General features: G+C 40.1%; 1 protein-coding gene across 15 annotated transcripts in view; it reads left to right on the forward strand.

The window, feature by feature from the left end:
* F13A1 (coagulation factor XIII A chain) overlaps nucleotides 1-16,118 on the forward strand; it is a 309,393-nt gene that overhangs the window by 197,713 nt on the left and 95,562 nt on the right. For 5 of the 15 annotated variants that reach the window (XM_064507070.1, XM_064507071.1, XM_064507072.1 and 2 more), the window contains 2 exons: nucleotides 3,294-3,337; nucleotides 3,432-3,491. The exons of 6 other annotated variants lie outside the window; for them this stretch is intronic. In XM_064507070.1, the coding sequence (XP_064363140.1) occupies nucleotides 3,294-3,337; nucleotides 3,432-3,491 (104 nt within the window). Of the gene's footprint in view, nucleotides 1-3,293; nucleotides 3,338-3,431; nucleotides 3,492-4,007; nucleotides 5,165-11,639; nucleotides 11,850-12,360; nucleotides 12,434-16,118 lie in introns of those variants that run through there. 4 more of the 15 variants (XM_064507075.1, XM_026114883.2, XM_064507077.1 and 1 more) reach the window with 3 other exon arrangements.

Below are 16,118 nucleotides of genomic sequence, written 5' to 3' on the forward strand. Positions count from 1 at the left end.
TCTGTATATATATATATTTATATATATATAAATTATTATTTTTTTATATATTTTTTTTCTGGTGGCAATTAGGAGGTATCTGGGTCAATTTTCAACATAAACGTGTGTATGTTTGTGTATCTGTGCAGCCAAAGCTAGATATTTAGATGTACCTGATTTAAATTCAGCTATTAAAATGCCTAATTTGTTCCCCCATCCTTTTCCCCTGTTCCATATGTTTGCATTAAGACAGTCTTCAAGTAGGTGATCACACTGTATTTTCCCACTTTGGACTTCTCACCTCACTCAGAATGGAGGATGCTTATTCATTTCCTTTTAGTCTCACCACTTGGTGTTGAGACCTTCATGTTGCTTAATACATATCTCCTGAACCCTGCACTGACTACAGACTTTCCTTAGGGACTTTGAATGCTCTGATCATAGTTTCTAAGCTCTCTATGAGCATGAGTGGATTTCTGCCTTTAGCTAGCACTTCAGTGAGGTGGAATGGTGTTAGCCCCATTTCATATGTGAGCCTCTGAGATGCAGATGTTAAAGCCATTACTGCCTGATGTGTCCACTCATTTGGGATTTTGTGTCTGAGATACCAGAGATCAGAGTACTTAGAATTTCATTCTCTTTTTATATTTGCATTTAAAGCACAGGTCCTGTGGACCTTCAGCAGGAGCTGGGAATTCTTATTTTTTATCCATGTATCAAATGTCCCAAACTAGGCAGCTGGAAAACAAAGTGTGGGAATGTTTAGGACACCTGCTTAGGAAGGATCTTAGGGAACTCTTTGGCAGAGTAGGAAAACTGTGAAAGAGACGGGGAAAATCTTGTTTTCCAGGGTGGCACAGAATTGCCAGAACTACAAAACCCACCCTTTTCAAGGCAGCCTGGGAGACAGCTCAACCTCTTGCAGTCAAACCAGTTGTTGGAAATACAGCCAGCCAGTGACTCAAGTGCCTTGGCTATGCCCTTCTCCCTCATGCTGATCTCATGGGCACTTCGCTTTCAGTCCCTCCCTTCGCTGTGTCGGTAGCTCAATATGAGAGTGAGGACTTCTGGTTCCAAACGTGGGAAGCTCCTCCGCAAAACCTGAAGTCTTTCCAGGTCTTCCCTCCTAACTCCTCCTACCATAGTCAGTCCCAGAGGTTCCTGTCCATTGAGTTTGATGCATGGTGGTTTCTCCTTCCTCCTCCACCACGCTCTCTTAATGACCTTGCAGTAGGGCAGTCAGGGCAGGAAGAGGGGCTCTTGCTCCAGACCATGAAGTTTCCAACCCCCATGTAGGTACACAGGAAGGCAATCCCTGATACTTTTCACTTTTAGAGCCCCCTTAGCTCCAGGTCTATTGTCAAAGGGAAGCAAACACAGACCTCTCCCAACTTCTGCAACTGTGAGTCTTATCAGAGCAGAGTCCCCCTTTAACATGCCACTTCTGTGCCCAAAGCACAGTTCATCATGCACACTGAAGGAGGCTGGAAACTGTGGGAAAATAGTATATAACTAAACACTGGATCTTGGTGTATATGCTCCATGGGAAAGAATTAGGATTTGCACAGGCATTTCCTCACTTTTGAGTGCTAGAATTTGCAGCATTATATTTCTTTGAACTGAGGAATATGGAATATGTGCATGGTCTTTCTGAGAGCGAGAGAAATAGTCTCTGCAGACTGCCTGAAAGTGGGCCTTTGGTTCAGTTGTTTGCTCTCTCTGGTTACATTTCTTAAGACTGCATTAGACTGATTTTATTCTCAAGCTGAATAGCACCTTCTTTGACAAGGAGCCTCACAAGTTCAAAGCAATGTGCTACAAAACAGCACTAGTATGAAAATCAGTAACTGGCAAGACTGGCTGTTTAAAGTGCTGTAGAAAAATAGCGAGAAAATAAGCGTATGTGAGACCAGAAGGTCATTTATCCTACTTGCAGTTCTCATACGCTCTCACTCAAGCTTATTGTGACATACTCTGGGGACTCAGCCTAATGGCAGAAACATTAAACTTTGACATGAAGGGAATGGACTGTATAACTTGGTTGGAAGGGTACCCAAGAGGTTTTATTATTTTTTTCTGTAATACTTATGGTGAAGCAGCTTCAGATTTCTGGGAATAATTCTTATTTCATTTCCTTTTGAGACTTTTCTGCTATGAAAAGTGTTGGTTTAAAGAAGCTATGCAGAAATAAGCAAACAGTAAATTTCTCAGAAATGCTTCCATTCCATTTTTCCAAATGTTGTAGTCATCTAAAATCTGACTTCTGAAGATAGGATGAAAGCAGAGCTGCAAAACAATTCAGGGTTTTGGAGTGTTACATATATTCATGGGGTCAAAGAGATTGAGAATAACTTGATATCATAACAGCTAGGGCACTTGCTGGGGAACAGAGACACATGGCTTAAGTATGTTATAAATAGAGGAACAGCTGTAGTCAGGAGTGTTTCAAAAAAACAGAACTTCAGAATAGTCTAGTGTGTAGGACATTCTCTTAAGATCAAATCCTGCCCTTATTTCATTAGAAAAAGGAGAAGTGTGGTCTTTAATACTCCATATGCATACCCTTATCACTGAAACTAGAAGAAAAAAGTCAGATAATTCCCCCTCATTGACTTGGTGTGAAGCACATATGTGAAAAATTCTCCTTCCTCATTTTCAGATTCCTAGTGCTTGGATTCAAATATTTAATCTGATCCCAAATTGATTCCATTTTCATTTCTCCTCAAATTCAAGGATGTTTTGAGGGGGATCTACCCTGATTGAATTTGGATATTACTTCCTCAACCAACTGACACAATTCATTTCATCACAGTTCCTTCCACAGTTTGCTAAGCCCCAAGGAGATTTCGGTGAGGGAGTGAGCCAGAGCTTCCTTAGAAAATTGTACTTTTGAGCTATTACCACTTTAGCTCTTAGCCTGACAGAAAAATAAAATAGAAATGAATCAGGATCATGGAACCAAAGTGAAGGTCCTCCTGATGCTGGTGGAAAGGCAACCTGGAGGCCTTTGGTAGTGAATTAGCGATGTTGGCTTTTGTGTTTCTTTGGTGAATGAGTTGCTGTGGCTGTGTGCGTCTTCCCTTTTTAAGCATTCACAGCAGCATTTTCTTCCCTATTCATATGATTCTTTCCAAATACTAGCTTCAGATACATCTATGTGGGCTTTTGCAAGTCTATAGGAACTCTCTCTGCTTCGCTGGATAGGAAACAGCTCTGACCCAGGAGCCACTTAGCCGTGTTAGCATGGTCTGAAACCTAGCCTAATCTCTCTGGCAGAGTTTAAAAGCTCAAGCTTTTTTTGGATTCTTTTACAGATGGATCAAAATAGAAGCAGACTGAGCTTGCAGTTACTTGCAAAGTAAGATTGACTTTATCCTATGAATTTGCTGTATAAGAAATAGCAAACCAAATACCGTGTCAGTTCCTGACTCTATTTTTCATTGTTTCTCCAGTTCTGGGGGAGCCTTCTTTGAACATGAAATGTGGAGAGGAAATACCAAAGAGAAAATCAGGTACCGTGTGAGACGTCCTTGGTGTATTGGATTTTGCAGTGGAACATGGGACTGTTCCCTGCAATGCCACATACAAGAGATCACTTTGTGGTGCATGACTTTAATTTGAACTTTCTCATTGCCAATTCTGTTGTGTCAATGTTTTACTGCTCTGCTGAGCTGGCACTGCCGGAAGCAGGTTGTTCCTTATCAATTACTGACAGGAAATGTTGCAGAAGGGTGGACAGAGCAGCGTGGCTGCTGGGCACTTGCAATGGGAGATAATTTCCTGAATGGCATTAAAAAGCATGTAAAAAGCCCAAGTCTTAAGGCATTTTTCTCTGATTGCTAAGTCCACTGCAGAAGAATAAAAGCATGAGAAAGAAACTTAAAAATAGGATATATCGTGAACCATGGCAAATGCCATCTGTTCTCAGAGAAACAACTGGTGGAAAAAAATAACCTTGGGTTGAAACCTTGCGTGAAGTTGCCATTTAAAATAAGCAGGGTTGGCTTTGTTATTTCTATTTTTTGCAGGTGTGGAGAAAGGGCTGTTTGATGGCAACTGAAAGAAAATAGAAATGTGGAACCAGAGCGTATGTGTTACAGACATGTAGAGAAAAGGCATCGTGAAGACCTCTTAAATAGCAAATGCTAAGATCTAAAATCATAGTGACACTGGAAGGCACCCATGTGCTGTTTTAAATCACTTCATGCAGATGACTGCAATAAGGTTTCTGCCCACAGCCAAAAGGTGGTTTTAAGGGAAAATGTCTGTATTACTAGTCACGCACAGATAAAGTCGAAGACCTAAGTTTTCTCTAATTTACAGCAGGCCCAATTTGGCCCAATTATCCAGTGAGTGGTATAGTTTCCTCACCCTGCCCTGTTGATCCAAATCCATCCAGTTTCACAGTGAAGGAGAAATCAGTAGTTTCGGGAATAGCAATGCCATCCCCACATGCTGTTCCCAAATCACACCCAGAGCCATTGGCTGAGGGAACACAACCAAAATCTCTTCATGCTTTGGCTATTCCTAGCTATCAGCACAGCTTCTTTATTAGCCGTATTTAGGGAATGATTACATGACTGAAAGGAACTGAGTTTTCATGGGTTGGGAAGCTGCAGTCTGCCCACCGAGCTGCAGTAGCTAACTCTGCCACATGCCCCAAGCCTGATGCAAAATCTTGCTGGTCACTTGCGCTGTTTTGGATACCCAGCTGAGGAGCAAAGTGGGATACCTTTAATGTACTCCTGTGATTTACTTTGGTGCTGGAACAGCCCAAAGGCACACGAATAGCTGGTTACTGCAGCTCAGCTGCCGAGTGGTGACTCACTTGCCTGCTTTTATATGAACCCATGGCTTCAAAGTGTCTGGGGGCTACTTGCAGGTGATGTAGTATATGAAATCAGCAAGCCACGGTAGCGACATAAAGCCTGCATCCTGAGAGTCTTAAATTGGTTAGAGATCTGAAAATGGGATACCTGCATTTCAGTGGGTTTACTCTTGTTCTGCATTGGTATGAAGAACAGCAGACCTGTTTTCAAGACGTATGCCAAGAAACTGTAGATGAGGTAAAGAGGATGAACATCGCATGGTGTTTGCTCTAACAGGACAGTCACATTCCAAGTGAGTGTCCTAATCCTGTCAACCTCGGTGTTTTTGCTAATCCCAAATGGAGCAGTGTTGTGAGGTAAGACAAGTGCATTTTAATGAATGGGTTTGATAATGATATTTCTAGTTCTTTTCTTTTTATGTCTCACATCCCAGAAATAGCTGCAGTGATGTAATGTTGCTATTTAGAATGTTTTCCAAAGCATGTTTTGAATTTGATGTCTGTGGGATTTATAATTTTGCTTGAAAATGAGTGCACCTGAGGTAAGGGCTGTACAACTGCGTTTTCAGGCTCTGTCAGTCAATCTGAATTAGGCCTGCCATACTTCCCATCTTCTTATCCCCAGTTTGAGCACTGAGTGGTACTCACTTGGTACTTGTGTGCAGCCTTTGTGACAACAAGTAAAGGATAGGGTCAATCTACCTAAACACATTTTCTGCTGTGCTGGGAGTTGAAGCACTAACCTACTTGCCATTATTTGGTCCTAGTCCACTCCCGAGGTTAAGACCTTTTGGTAACTGCCCTGGAGGATGATTAGTTCCTGTGTGATGCTGACACAGTTACACCGTATTGTTGCATGGTCTCAGGACATGCCTGAATTGTGCTACAGCAAAACATCACTGTGCTGTCCCACAGTAAAGTGACAAAACACTGTGACCTCACATGTAAAACTCCCTGGAAGCGTGAAAAGTGATGTGGCTGGCATAATCCATAGTGGCTGGGATAGCATGCTTCTAATTTCATGAGTGACAACAAGGATAAAAATCACAATTTTGTTGGAAATCTATATTTGTGTCAGAAATAGTTTCATACTGGAAGAGTGCAGGCAACTTATGAGCCCAGAGAAAGAGGTAACACTGAATTCCTGTTTAAAACAAAATACACCATTATTGCAACACAGCTCATATTTCTCGGTTCTAGGCTTGCATGTGGTTCAATTATAGTCAACATTTTAATAATCTAGAAACATTTCAAAAACATTCTGCTTTTGTCTACTAGCTCTTCCATCTCTTGGCAATGACGGTCTTGATCTCCCATGGCAGAAGTTCAATACCTCTCTAAAGCTCAAGTAAAATCTTCTGTACTTTGAAATATTAGATCAGGCTGATTTTTTTTTTAACAGCTGTCAAGCTTAATGCATTTTTAAAGCATCCTTCTACTTTAAGGTAAAGTTGTGAAAAGTGAATGTATAACACTGCATATATATTTACTGTACATATATCTGTTAGTGAGAGACCTGGACTGAAAACTAAAATCTGCCACCCCCCCTTAATTTGGTGGAGGTGCAGCCCTACTCCCAGGTTTAGATCTAGCCGTGAAGTTTGTAGCTTTATGAATCTTTGTAATGGGTTGAATTAAAACTCTGGTTTTAGGCAATCCTGAAATTTTGTCCTAAAATATGTGAGCTGGCTCACAGTACATTCCCATGGTAGGACTTACATGTTTGTATCCTATCACATTCTCTTCTGTGACTTCAACCTCCTGTTTGCTGTATTGCCTAATATTTAAACAAGTTTATTAGATACGTCCATGTTTTGCAAATATAAGCTGCATATTTTCAGGCTATGGACCAACATGTTTAAAACCATCTGTGATATCAATTGCTCTACTTATGCTCTCAGAAGAGCCTGCTTTACTTAAGGCGAGTACTCTGTGCTTACAGAAAATTCAGATGATCATTAAGTAACTCAATTCACTTTTAAATATTTCAGCTGAGACTTTATCATTACATTTTTTATTATATCTAACCCTGTGAGCTCTTTCGAAAGTGTGGTGGAGTTCACTACCTCTCACATTCCTCCCATTTATTTGTGTGCCTAAATGTGGAGTTAGGTAACTAACTTTAAACATGTAACCTTGAAGACAGATGATGAAAGTAGTGAATAAAAACTAAATGAATTTTCACAGCCTGAGGCTTAAGCAAAATGTCCCTTTGGCTGTTCAGGGTAATGTGGTTGCCAAGGCACACTTCTTTTTCCTGAAGGGTTTATTCCAGACATGTTTCTCTAGCCTTCTGCTCTGCTTGGCTGACCACTTTTCGCCCTTCCTTGCTGTTGTGTACATAAATATGTTGAATTGTTATCATTAGATCTCAAATTACAAATTCTTTTCTGCTATCAGAATGGTTTTTAAAGAAGGTAAGAATACTTCTGAGAAGAAAAAAATGTATTTCTAGGTTGGATTTTGTAAGCCACGGTGACATTGCTGTACGTAAAATTTTAGCCCTGTAAAGTTCAGTGAAGCTGACATAAAAGCAAAGGGAAAAATGCATCCATTACACAAAAGTGCTGTGTTTGCAAAGTGACCTTCTACATTGCAGGAACACTTTAAATAGGAACATTCAGGATGATAAATCTTAGTCCTGGAGCTTCTTTGAATTTTAGTCATTTTAAATATAGTTAATGAGCAGTATCTGAAGTCACACAGGAACAAAAGGCTCCTCAAAACAGCAAACCAAATACTGCCAACTTGAGGCCAAAAATCTTTAAGACTTTCTCATTTCTTTTTCAGTATGTGCTTCCTCTGCCCTCAGCTGTCGTGAGTGGTGGGCATCTTAATTTAAGCATTTGAGTAGACATGCTTTCCGCAGATCACTGGGGATTTCTGTCATTCAGTTCAGAGGAAAAGAAAACCCAGCTGGGCTGTGAGCTCTTTTGGCTGAAGTTTGGATGTACTCCTTGGCTAATGTTACCCTACATACATGTTCTTCAGCTGTGCCCTCTTTTTCTGTCCAGAATTTGAGGACTTCAGAGTTTTCCAGGGATTCCATGGTTTTGTAGCCTGGTTGGAGCAAAAGCAATCACAGCAGCAAGAAGAGTTATGATAGTTCCAGCAAAACAGTGGAACATGTGGAAACCGTGGGCATGTTCCCTGCAGATGTGCAGACCCGTTGTACAGCACAAGCACCATGATTTGCACTTGTGCCTGTGTTCTTTGTACATCCTGGAAGTGTTGGACTCATAATGCATGTGTGATGTTGTATATGCACATACTTCTGTTTGGGAAAGTTTTGCCCTCTGCCCAAGCCTCTGAGCACGTGACCATCAATAATCATGACAGCCACCATCATCTATTTAAATTTGTTTTCTCATATTACAGCTGCCACAATAAAAAAATAGTAGCTCACCACCAGTCAGGCACCAGCACTGACCATAAAGACTTGTAGGCTCCATTCTTATTTGCACACAGACCCTTTTCTATCCACTTTGTGTGTCAGCATCAACAGATAAAGGCCCTTTTCCCTTGCAAGAATGCTAAAATGGGTTTTGACATACATAAGAATAAGGAGTCAAATGATTTATGAACATCTGTTTAATTAAAGGACAGGCAGCCACAGTATTCACCATTTCTCTAATCCACATTTTTTGCATTCAGAGAGTAAAATGTTGAATAAAACAGTGTGTCTGAGGGCACACCTACCTAAATAAGGACTGTCACCCTTGCCTTCTCTGCCTGCTCTCTGAGAGCTCTGTACATTTCCAGTGCTTCACATGCAACCAACATGGAACGTGGGCAGTCAGAAGTTTGAGCCTGTGCCAGTCTGTGTAAATGTGCTCTTCTGTATTTCTCAGTTAACATCATGGCCTGGGTCTCTCTTGCAAACCTGCCGTCAGCCACTTAGAAGTCGCTCATTCTTCCAGTGAAGAAGACACCCAGAATATATGTCTTTTGTTGCTAACCTTGGCTTCTTGCAATTCTGGAAAATTCCATTATCTGCATGCAATACCATCTTGACCATTATGGTTTGTACATGACATGTTGAACCATATCATACATCTTCGGTCATGCACTAAAATGCTGCTCACTTAGCTTTGTTCAACCATCTCCATCCACAAATTACTTTCTTGGAACATCTTCTTGGCTTGCTGTTTTGGTCAAACAAAATGCCAGGCTCTCTTCTGTGCCTCTAAATCTTCATGGCAATATCCATTTTCATGTTAGATTACTTTGTGGTTAGTTTGTGGTCCGTGTTCTCTGATGCTTACTTAGTATCTTGTCATGTGAGAGTTCATCATTTTTTGATTCAGTTTGATCCACTATGGATGGAATATAAAAATTAACATACTAGTATGAAACAGCTCTGTGCTGTGACTATAACATTCCCCACACCTCAAGTTAGCATGATTGCTTTGTGTTTTTTTAGATCTATCAAACAGTTTAATTAGATTAATTTAGTTCTTATTTGCTTCATTTCTTTCTAATGTTTTGTTTCTGATTGGTTTAATTCCCATTTCATATTGGGGTCCAAGCTATATCAGCATCCTTAATAATGATTAATACACCTTTTTAATGAAATACTAGGGATTGTCAAATTTTGATTACCAAGATGGCAAAGTTTCTTCGGAATGGAGGTCTGCTGTGGGATGCTGAGCTTGGCTGATCAGCTCTCCCATTTTATGACTGTGTGGGCATAAAGCATGACTGAAATGAAAAAGCTGAAGGCAAAACTTCCTCCTTCACTTAGCAAGAGTTTGTGGCTAAGTTAATCAGCTGCTGGAGTTACTCCCACAACCCCTCTGCATGAAACAGAAGACGCATCTGCTCTTTCACACATTTTAGGCCTACTCACGCCAATGATTCTGGCCTACATGTAGATGTATAGAACATTATTATTAGTAAAGTTCTCAAATTCTGTGTGATTGTCACACTAGCTAATCATCCAAAGATGGTCTGAATTTCTGAATCTGAATGTCAGATAGTCTGCCATACTGAGAGATAGTCTGCCATACTGAGAGAAACATCAAACTGAACAGAAACACAGAAAGCTGTATTAGTTGCCAGTGTTACTCAAGGTCTCCAGAAGCAAATGGGAATCTGAAAATGTTCCCTTAGCACAGAGAAGAAAAACTATAGTAATAGGAATCAACTCAAGCTCAGATATGCTTTCCTAAGCAGTTATCTTTGTTTCTACAGTAGCATATGTTAGAAAAGCAGATTCTGGATTAAGATCTGAATTTTTCAAACAAAATTTTTCCAGTAAAAAAATCTATAGTTTTTTTGATGAGAAGTGTGACTATAGCACTTGGCTGAGGTTGAATATAGTGTGGAAGACCATTTCAGTAAGAGCATAGAATAGGTGTATTACACAGCTCCTAGCTACTTTCTTTGCCAGGGAATAATGCCATTGCAGAGAGCCACTTTTCAGCCTGTAGTCTACAGTTTCAGAAGGTAATAATGCCTCTTTAATATTCCTGGCTGAGAGGTGGAGACATTAATATTCTTACAAAGAACTCACAGCACTGACTGTAAATTACATGATACTCTAGAAGCATAGCAGGATGTGTTTCCCCTCCTTGGACAGTTTAATCTAGGGCCTTCATCTCATAATGTATTACCCATATTTAACTTTCATTTTGAGTAGTATCGTTGTGTCAAATAACAGTGTTGTGGACATCATAACACAACTCCTCCTGGATATAGGACTGGCAGGAGCCTTTGTCAGTGCAGGTGAGCAGTCTTTCATGGTCTATGCATTACCCACTGTGAGAGCAATAAGGAGTAAGGTCTGGGTTGAAATGGTCAAAGTCTTCCTGAGGATTTACCTACTGTTCTTTGGTGGGATTTATGAGGATAAGTATCCACCATATCGTCTTTACTCCGGGCCATGCCAAAAGCCTTGAGAAGATTCTTTCGGTTTAGTTGGGACTGTAGTTTTGGGTGTGAGATGTTATCACTGGCAGTAGAGTCTTTTTTTGTAAATAATCATAGCACCACATTTAACATTCTGTGGACATTAAAGAATGCCTCTACCTGAACACCATGAACTCAATCTAAGCAGGGGTACAGTATGTTCAGCTGGGATGTCTACTTTACTGGGCACCCTTCTAGGAACTGTGTTTCACTTAACAACAGTGAATAGCAATGACTATTGCTTAATCAGGACAAATCAAGAGACATTTGCTTAATGAGAATACATTCAGCTGGAGCCAAGTCATGAAGTGATGCTTAAATTCGTATTACAGTCTAAACTCTTGGAAGTTTCCAAATAAGTATTAAATGAAGATGCAAGACAGTAAATGTAATTTTTTATTCTTGATTTTCTTATTTTGTGCCATATTTTGCATCTCCTAAAAACTCTTTAGACCGGGGTTTTAATAGCTTTTCTTTTTTACAGCTGCTAAACTGGAATGGCTGACTGTTCATCAAGGTGTCTCATTTCAGAGGATTTTAGTGTATCATTATTGGCAGAAAACAACATAATTTTTTCATGTGCTTTTTTAAGTGCAATGTCTTTCCCTGTGGGTGGTTTGCTTTACATCCCTGCAAAGCTGCAGAATCATAATGTTCTCTGATTTTAATCACCCAGTTACCACAGGCATGGACTTTAACAACACATGTGGTGAAGGAGGTGCCGTTCTAAGGTGCTGCCCTATGTTCAGCGTGTGAGGCCAGAAAATAGAATTCAGCCATTTCCCAGCATGACACTATTCTATGATGTGGGTGGAGAGGAACCTGAATACGTGTGGAAATAGAGACGCCAGAGTGCTTTGCTTTGAAAAAGACCCCTCAGAGAAATGGAGCAGTTAATGTATCACTCCATATGTTCTTGCAGAGCAGGTACAGAAGGTGGGACCTTCCCCACTGCTACACGTGTATTTCCAAGATCTCAGTAACATGCCATGCCCATGGGAATAGAGAAGAGGTCTGAATGATGAAGTCACTCAGAATTGTTACTGTTTTGATTCCTGTCTGAACGTTGCCAGTGAAAGAATACATCTTCCTGACAAAAAATTAGCTGCAGTCTGAAACCACTGACTTTGAGGTAAATATAAACCCACAAGTTGTGTATCCCTACAGAGGCGAGGGAAGGGCTGATGGGCAAACATACTTTCTGTGATAAAACAAGGCAAAAGAAAGATTATAGCAAGAAGTCTGACTTTGTCAAGCATGTTCTCTAGGATCTTTAAAGGACAGTTTTAGCCATGACATTTTTTTCATTCATGTTCAGGATTCAATGCATTAGTAGATGGTGAACAAGAACCAGGAAACAGTTTTTGGTTTAGAAGATTATATGTGTACTTACAGGAAATGAGCCAGAGTCTCTGCCACCTTGGATCAACAGCTCTATTTTGAGGTCACACATGTACAGCTTTGTGCCATTCTGAAACATCTGTCTCATTTGGCCAATCTTACTGAATTAGGTAGCCTTTATTTTGCTCTCAAAAGACTTTTGATTTAGAATGACAAGGAAAAAGTTGGTAGTTTGGATAGATAGATACAGTTGTTACATTCCTACTTGTATTTCAGTGATGGCTTCTAAGCATTGATCTTTCTTATCTTTTACATGTTCCTGAGACAAGAGAAAAAAGAATTTTACTAAGCATCTTCATGGCTCTCAGATCTGAGGTGAATAATGGTCCTATTATTATTTACTGTGACCTAATGCTATAAAGCCACCAGTCAAAAGCATGAGCCTGGGAACAGTGCTTTGTCATGTTGTCTCGCCAGCAGGGACAGGGTTGGGCTCTCTTTGCTTGTGGGATGGGAAAATACATGCCAAGTGATTTTCCGGGTGTTGCTGCAATGTGGAATCTCAGCTGGCAGAGCAACACGATGCCATCGTGGCAGGAAGCCAGATCTGAGGTTTTCATGTGTATGCCTCCCTTCTCAGTCTGTGTATTTATTTATGTATTCAGAGGAACCGCAGCCAAGCGCTGCACAGCAGGTGGTCACTGGGGCACTCTGGGAGGCATGGAGAAAGCCAAGCAGGAGCCCAGGTGTGGCTGTCAGAGTATGTCAAAAGGTCGAGCTTCTCAGAGGGGCAGGTTTTATGCCTGCAGCTAATAAATGAATGAGGCTGATAAATAAATGACTTCCAGGCATTAGCCAGCACTGATTTTGCAGCTATGCCATGATGGGCAGCAGCTGGCTTTCTGCATTACCTTGTTTCTCTGCCTCCTAGTTGCTCTGCCGTGCTGTGCGCTGCTTGTAACAGAGACATCGAGTAAAGTGGTGGTCAGTCTCTTAGTCGTGTTTCAAATGGAACACATGGAGAAGTTTTTATCTATCCAAATACCTTAACTGCTGCCTGGGCAATCTTCTTAAAATTTGCTTTGCCTAACTCATGTGAAATGTGGCACATAGCTTAAGATAGAGAGTCCTTTTGCTTGTTGAATGGAAATCTCTTTAAAAACTCAGCACACCCACACACTGAAGGCTGGGTTCATTAGATGCATACCCGAGATCTCCCTGGGTGGTACAATACATCACTGCCTCTGCACAGCTTTCCTTTTAATCTACCACTCTGGGCTTTTCGGCAGTGATGCTATTGCAGTCACTCAGAAATACTTCATGCCATTTCTATGAGAAAAAGATAGAGGATGAATTTAAAAAAGGGACATACATCTTTCTCTCTAAGCAAACATGGGGTTTGGGTCTCACTGTGAATCTGTAGCCTTTGCTAAGGTATATGTTGAGGTGATATATGTATGAAGAGAGAGATTTCCCTTTATGAAATATAGACAGTCTTCTGATTCTCTCTATTACGGCAAGCCTCAAGCCTTGTTTAAATTCCCATTTTGGTTATCGAGCTGACTAACCAAAGATGGCATGATCTGGAAATACAATAAAGGAAAATTATTTTATAGCAGTTATAAGGGAGGACACTGTTAGCTCTGCAACAGTGCGATGATTCACAGTTAATGGAATCAATACTTCAAGGTTTGAATTATAGCCTCTCTTTACAATACCTTCAAGGAGTGGTGGAGGACCAGGAAATGCCTTCGTTTGGGGGAATTTCCTAACAGTCTTCTTTGCTGGAGGATCATCTTTGCACCTGCTGTTTTACCTCAGTTTCGTGGCTCACTTGTACATGCTGCATTCTCTGTGTTGGTGTCTGTTTTGGCGCTATTAGCTGAAGCAAATACATTACTGGAGAGAGAAAAGGAAAATAAAGCTGCTAAAGAACACTGAGAAAGGAAAATATAGCTGCTAAATCACACTGAAAATGCGTCAAGTTGTTAGAGAAAATAAGTCATGGAGAAGAGAATTACAGTCTTCTGTAATGGGCAAAATGGAAATGAGCACTGTGGAGAAAAGGTGATAAATTATGGTTTCTATATTATGTCCACAATACATATTTCTATATTCTGACCATGACAGCTTTTCTCCCTTGGTCCTTCAAAAGTCAAAATGAAATTCAACCAACAACATAAAAGACATAAGAGGAGCCTCCTAAAATGAAGCTCAAATAGGCAAGGTTATTAAAAGAGGGATTTCTGTCCCTCAGGATATCAGAGTCTCCTTCCTGTATATCCGGATCTATTTTGGGTCATGTATTCACACAGCCCTGAATAACAAATCCAGGTCTCATTCTCAAGGCATCAAATTACTAGAAATCAGAGATCTTACTTTCCTCAGTCTGAAACTTTCTTGAAACCTGACACCTGTGCTAGGTATTTGAGCCATTGAGTCTTTGAGTTATATCTATGCCTACATTGATTAAATATGTAAATATGTTATTGCTGGGCAAAAAATGTTTTTTCAGTTCAATGCCACATTTTTGACACATCTGACCAATTTTCTGCTCTGCATCAGAGAAACCAACATCCCTTACCTATTCCTCAAATAACCAATGGCTTGCTGGAATAAACTTCTTGTGAGGGAGACCGGCATTGAATTCCCTGTTCTGCTGGTTTCTCATATCCTGGTGAGTTCTCTGAAAATCAGTAAGTCACCACTGCTCTAGAAGTCAAGAAATTTCACATGAGAAACCTTGATGAGAATTTGGTCAAAATTGGTATTTTCCTCTGAAATATTATTAGTTTTTGATGATTGATTTGATATCTTCTGATGACTAAGCTTCTTCTGGGGAGTTTTCTGATGATCTCTAATATGAATAGCCTGTGGAAAGAATACAGGGCATAGCCAGAGTGGAACTTACAGTGTCAGGGAAGAAGAGTTGCAATGATGGATTGGAGCACTTTTGGAACAAGATAAAAGTAAATGCCCTGTACTTATTCCAACAGAGACCTTTGCAATCCCAGCATTTATTCACCTCTGAAGACAAATGACAATCACTGTCCTTCTCAAACTCTTGTTCCACCATAGCAGCATATCTCCATGTCATGCAAAACCTGTAAGGTCTGAGTGTATCTTCAGATAATATCAGCAAGTGTTGCCCTGTGGAATGGCCACAATTCAGTGGTGGCTGATTTCTATTCAAGTCTCAGATCTTTTAAAGACCTTGGCATCATTGTGGATGAAGGTTATAAATTATTTTGAGAGGAGCAGATTTAAAGTAGAGAAACTGTTCTTTGAGGAGAGAAATTTAGAAACTTAAAATTGATAAATGACAATAAATCATGTATCTGAAATGTTTGAGTGTACCCCATTCAGTTTCCTCTGATTGCATGAAACATAATCAAGAGCATTTCCTGTTATTCCAGAATGTTATAGCTGGGTTAGAAAGCACCCCTAGATCCATTATTAGTCTGATAATGTAATAGCCTAAAGTCGCAATGCTGGCTATTAAAGTGCTTCTTCAAACATCCCTTTTGAACAGTGTTGGCTGTAATAGAATAAAAAGTCGCACTTGAAGTCCATGTGAGGAAAATACATCTATGTAATTGGTCAAATTTAAGTCCTTTTTTTAAATGTCTCTTGTAAATACACATTAGAATAATAGTCACTGGATATATTATTAGGACCTATTAGTAAGAGCCACAAGACTATTCATGCAAATGCTGCTTTTTAGGGCCAGCCTTGTAGTGCTAGGTCCCTGGCTGATCAAATGATATTGTTAATGGAAACTGCTGTCTTTAAAGAAATTGGAGCTCCTGGCCTTTTAGTGAAGAAAATAATGGGCTTCAAAGATTAGGCAAAAATATAACCCTCACAATTTGTGAGACTACACTGCTTATATTGTAATATTTAGTCTCATGCATTATGTTCTACGACCAGAGAAAAATGACTGTGATGGTATACTGAAAGATAGAAAACAAGCAACCCTCTACCACCTCTTCTTACTGATAGTCATTCTTACAAAATCTCACACAGGCAGAAAAGTTTTTTGGCTCTAATACAACTTCTT

The sequence above is a fragment of the Dromaius novaehollandiae genome, chromosome 2, assembly GCF_036370855.1.
Source record: "Dromaius novaehollandiae isolate bDroNov1 chromosome 2, bDroNov1.hap1, whole genome shotgun sequence".
NCBI lineage: Eukaryota > Metazoa > Chordata > Aves > Casuariiformes > Dromaiidae > Dromaius > Dromaius novaehollandiae.